Genomic DNA, 4,880 nt, shown 5'->3' with positions numbered 1-4,880 from the left:
TGGTGATTTCAGTTAACCTCGCATGAGATCAAGGTGAGATTAAGGTGTTTCTTGGATGTCCTTCCTATAGGGTGTGTCTGGTGGAGGGAGAAAGAGAGAGAGAGTGTAAAGTTATATCATTCTTATTATTCTTGATGTTGTTCCTGTTGTTGTTATTGTTGTTGTTGTTGTTGTTGTTGTTATCATTTTTAGTTCCATTCTTCATTTTTGCCTTGTTATAGTATTTTTCATTGATGTAAATACACACACACACACACACACACACATCTATATTTTTCTTGCTTTTTCCATTATAACTTGAATGCATTTGAGTTTAGTAAACAAAAAAGTGAACTTATTTTGTGTGTATCTCTTATTCTATTACAAGTTATCTTCTATTAAGTAAAGTAACAAAAGAATCTCATCATTCACACTTAATCTTACTTTATATTATAAAGTAAGATTAAAAGGTTTATTAAACACTTTTTAACAAATTTTCTTTTCCATTACAAATTATATTCTGTTCACTAAAGTAAATACATCTTTCTGTCTTTCTCTCTTCCATTACACATCAAAAAATATTTTAAGTCAACTAAATATATTTTCTTTGTTTTTCCATACTATTGACTAGAGGAAACACAGTTTTTACCTCTTTTTCCATTACAAAGCAAGTGCTGTTTTAAGTCAAGTAAATTTTGGTGTTCTTTTTTTTTTTCCATACTATTGACTGAAGTAAATGTATTGTCTCTCTCTTTTTCCATTACAAGTGACAACCTGTTAACTGGAGTAATAAGGAGGTGTTATGTTCATGAGTGCCGTGGTTCATTGTTACATCGTGCACAGGTAGAGAGGAGAGAGGGAGTGGTTAACCTTGAGATTATTACCCTTGTTAGTCTGTTGTAGATAATCCTTTGTAGCAAACCTAAGTGACAATAAAGCAAAGGCTCCACCATGTCCTGTGCAGCCTGACAAGCTAATCTACTACACTCCTTTCATGCTAATCGGGATGGCGTCCTATAGGGGCATTCCGATTTCCTGTTTTGTTTATTTTTTTCAGTTTTTATTTATTTATTTTTTCACTTCTACTTTTATTTATATATTTATTTATTTTATTTATTTATCTATCTTTTTGTTTATTATTTGTTTATTTATTTATTTATTTATTTATTTATTTATTTATTTATTTTATTGTTTACAAGAGGACAGCTATGTGTTTTTCCAGTCTTAGTTTATGTATGTGTTCAGTTTTGTTTTCCCTTTATGATGTATATACATTCTTTGCCTCTGTCACCTCTATCTGTTTATTTATCGACTCTTCCTTCAGTTGATGTACACTCCTTGCCACTATCACCTCTTCTATTTATTCATCCACTCTTCCTTCAGTTAATATGCACTCCCTACCACTACCACGTCTTCTAATCTATTCCAGGTATGTGTATTTCAACACTTTCTTATAGGTAGTTATAGTGTACAGGTCCTAAGCTATACATTCCTATATTCCTGCCTACTATCTGTATTTATCGTCTATCCTTCAGTTAATGTACCCTTCTTGCCTGTATCTCATCACCTATCTAGATCTCTTCGGTCAGCTGACATACCCTCCTTGCCTTTGAGTCTCTATCACCTTTCATAATCTGTTCCAGGTATCTGTTTTCAGTTTTTTGTACACTCCTTACCTCTATCGCATCTAATCTGCCCAAAGTATCTCGGTTTATCATTTTTTTTTATAAGGAGAACCTGCCTTTTTTTCCTCTCTTCTCTTCTCTTTCGCCATTGAAACTTCTGCCCATTCTGAAGTTTTCCTGATCCCTCCCATGTCCAGACTTTTTGACCCTGCAATAGATAATTTCTATCTTTACCTTCTAGTTCATTGACCGAGTTGCATTTTGATTAGGTCTCTCTCTCTCTCTCTCTCTCTCTCTCTCTCTCTCTCTCTCTCTCTCTCTCTCTCTCTGTGTGTGTGTGTGTGTGTGTGTGTGTGTGTACTTATAAATCTCAATTTACGTAATATTTTGACATTTTAACAGAACTCTGAGTGTCCGGAAGCTTGCCCCTTTACTCACGATAATGTCACACCATATGTAAAGGAAACGACCATTGATAAGAACACACACGCACACAGATGGACAGTTAATAATAATGATAATAATAATAGAATAGATAATGATGATACTGTTATTACTACAGCTATTACTGCTACTAATGATAATAATATGCTTTAGGATTAGGATTAGCATTTGATAAATAGAGAAAAAAAAATTCTATGTTATCTTAAAGGAAGTATTACACCATTTATCTATATATCCATTTTTTTCAAAGGATAAGTGTGGAATGGAAGACGTGTGTGTGTGTGTGTGTGTGTGTGTACTGTAGTCACGGGTAGAAACGTTTATTTATGCCGCGTCACGGAAAATTTTAAACAGCCGAGGTACAGAAAGTAAACAAAAAATGGGACATGAGGAACCTCTTTCAACTTAACCTGAAGAAGAAGGCTAAGTTGATGAAAGAAAAATGTGTATCGTGTGTATTATTATTATTATTATTATTATTATTATTATTATTATTATTATTATTATTATTATTTTATTTATTCTGGTGTGGTTAGGTTACCGTAAGACTCCCTAGAAAAAATGCAATCAAGAAAAATTAAGATGAAATTGGGTGTTTTAGTATAATAGTAATAGAAGTAGCAAAACTGTTCTTAAAGAAAAAAAAGATAAAAAGAAAATACAAACTAACCGAAATAAACAAGCGAAAACAAGAACTTAAAAAAACAAAAAACAAATGAAAGCTAACCAAAGCAAAGCCAGACAAGCAGACATGAAGATGAGAAATTAAAACATATATGTGGGAGAATATGAGGCGTGGCAGTTGCGACAGGAAGGAAGACGGGGAGGCGGGAGGGAGGGTAAAGGGGGACGAAGAAGGGAGAATTAGGAGAAACAGGGGATTCCCGTGAGATAGCAAATGTTACCTCGCTTCATGCTGTGCTAGGAAGATGTTTAGGGATTTTGTTGCTTTCTTAAATAAAGAGAAATAATCAAATACGCTGTACACGATGAAGAAACAAAGAGTGAAAGTTCAAATTAGATTAAGAAGTTTATCGATAAGAACTAACATTTCCTATCGTAGTCATACACTGAGAAAATGAAGAAAGAAATGATCAAAGAAAGGAAGGTAACCATGCAGAGTGAATATGAGAAAGAAAAGGTAAAAATCAAATGAAATGCAAGATTATAGAGGTCTATAAAAACTCAGAATTTCATTAATTTATAATAATACCACGAAAATTTTGAAAGAAACAGGGATATTTCTAAAACCTCAGGAAGAGAACAAAAATAAGGCAAACACGAAATAAAAATTGATTATCTTTACAAAACATTAAACATTACCCGGCAACAATCAATGTTACTGTCCTACGGGCGTATAATGAAGAACAGAGAGAAACACATAGAAACAGCTAGGGTATTTCTCGATGTACATTTAGGGAAATTTCGTTCACCTGAGGAAGCTGAGGAGTGACGCGCGGCAACACTGTACTATTAAATGCTCAGTAGGTTCCCAGACATTCCAGAGGGAAGGTGTAACATTTTGCTCTCCCCTCAATATCCCCGCCTTGCCCTACGTCACACTCTATTAGCGAGTAAGGTAAGGATATGATAAGGGAATTAACTAGTGGTAGATATGATATAGAGTAAATAGCCCAGTAGAGGAAGAAAAATGTAGAGTAGAAGAAAAATGTTGAAATATTGCAAGAAAATTACTCGGAAAGGAGTGGGTTGAGTAATAATTATTTTGTTGTTGTTGTTGTTGTCGTTGTTGTGTTGTTGTTGATGTTGTTTTGTGTTTTGTGTATGTGTTTGTTTTGTCTGTAGTGTGTGTGTGTGTGTGTGTGTGTGTGTGTCGATGGTACACCTGAGCAAGGTCAGAGAGAGAGAGAGAGAGAGAGAGAGAGAGAGAGTTCACTTTCCATCTTCAATAATAATAATAATGATAATAATAATAATAATAATAATAATAATAATAATAATAATAATAAGAAGAAGAAGAAGAAGAAGAAATAGGTGGAGATTTCGATGCTGGAAAATAGGTTCTCTCTCTCTCTCTCTCTCTCTCTCTCTCTCTCTCTCTCTCTCTCTCTCTCTCTCTCTCTCTCTCTCTCTCTCTCTCTCTCTCAATTAGTTTATGCCCTTACTCTTCAAAGTTTAATTGGAACATTGTGTGTGTGTGTGTGTGTGTGTGTGTGTGTGTGTGTGTGTGTGTGTGTGTGTGTGTGTGTACCAGTCGAGTTATCTACGCATGTGTCAATCCCTATTATGTATGTGCTTGTCATTTACACACACACACACACACACACACACACACACACACACACACACACACACACACACACACACACTTTATCTTTCCAGGAATTGGTGAGTTTGATAAGGAAGTGTGACATGTGTTGTAACGTTTTCATTTATTTATTTATTTTTTTCTTTTTTTATATTCTTTGTATTTCTTTTCTTTTTTTCTGTTTTTTTCTTTTTTTTCTGTTCTTATTTTTGTTCTTTTCGTGTTCTTCATCATCATCTTCATTATCTTCATTTTCCCCTTACTCCTCCGCCCCCTCCAACTCTTCTTCTTCTTCTTCTTCTTCTTCTTCTTCTTCTTCTTCTTCTTCTTCTTCTTCTTCTTCTTATTATTATTATTATTATTATTATTATTATTCTATCACCACCACCACCACCATACTCTTTTATCACGTGTTAGCTTAAATAATCATGCTTCATATTATTAACATACCACGTCCTCTGCACCACCACCACCACCACCACCACCACCACAAAAAACCCTGACAGCCGCCATGGGTTCCCGCCACGCCTTGCCCTGCCTGGTGGTGCTGCTGCTGGCTGCCT

The 4,880-nt window shown here is 34.7% G+C and overlaps 1 protein-coding gene across 2 annotated transcripts in view; it reads left to right on the top strand.

The window, feature by feature from the left end:
• The first annotated feature begins 3,469 nt into the window (after positions 1-3,469).
• The window catches only part of LOC135093605 (uncharacterized), a 4,673-nt gene continuing 3,262 nt past the window's right edge, over positions 3,470-4,880 (top strand). The window contains exons 1-2 of one of the 2 annotated variants that reach the window (XM_063993012.1): positions 3,470-3,627; positions 4,824-4,880. The exon at positions 4,824-4,880 is cut by the window's right edge and continues 56 nt beyond it. In XM_063993012.1, coding sequence (XP_063849082.1) covers positions 4,829-4,880 — 52 coding nt within the window. In that variant the 5' untranslated portion in view covers positions 3,470-3,627; positions 4,824-4,828. The remainder of the gene's footprint in view (positions 3,628-4,823) is intronic. The other variant, XM_063993011.1, reaches the window with a different exon arrangement.

The sequence above is a fragment of the Scylla paramamosain genome, chromosome 43, assembly GCF_035594125.1.
Source record: "Scylla paramamosain isolate STU-SP2022 chromosome 43, ASM3559412v1, whole genome shotgun sequence".
In the NCBI taxonomy this organism is placed as follows: domain Eukaryota; kingdom Metazoa; phylum Arthropoda; class Malacostraca; order Decapoda; family Portunidae; genus Scylla; species Scylla paramamosain.
Note: the sequence above shows the minus strand (reverse complement) of the source record. Positions and strands in the feature narration are given on the sequence as shown.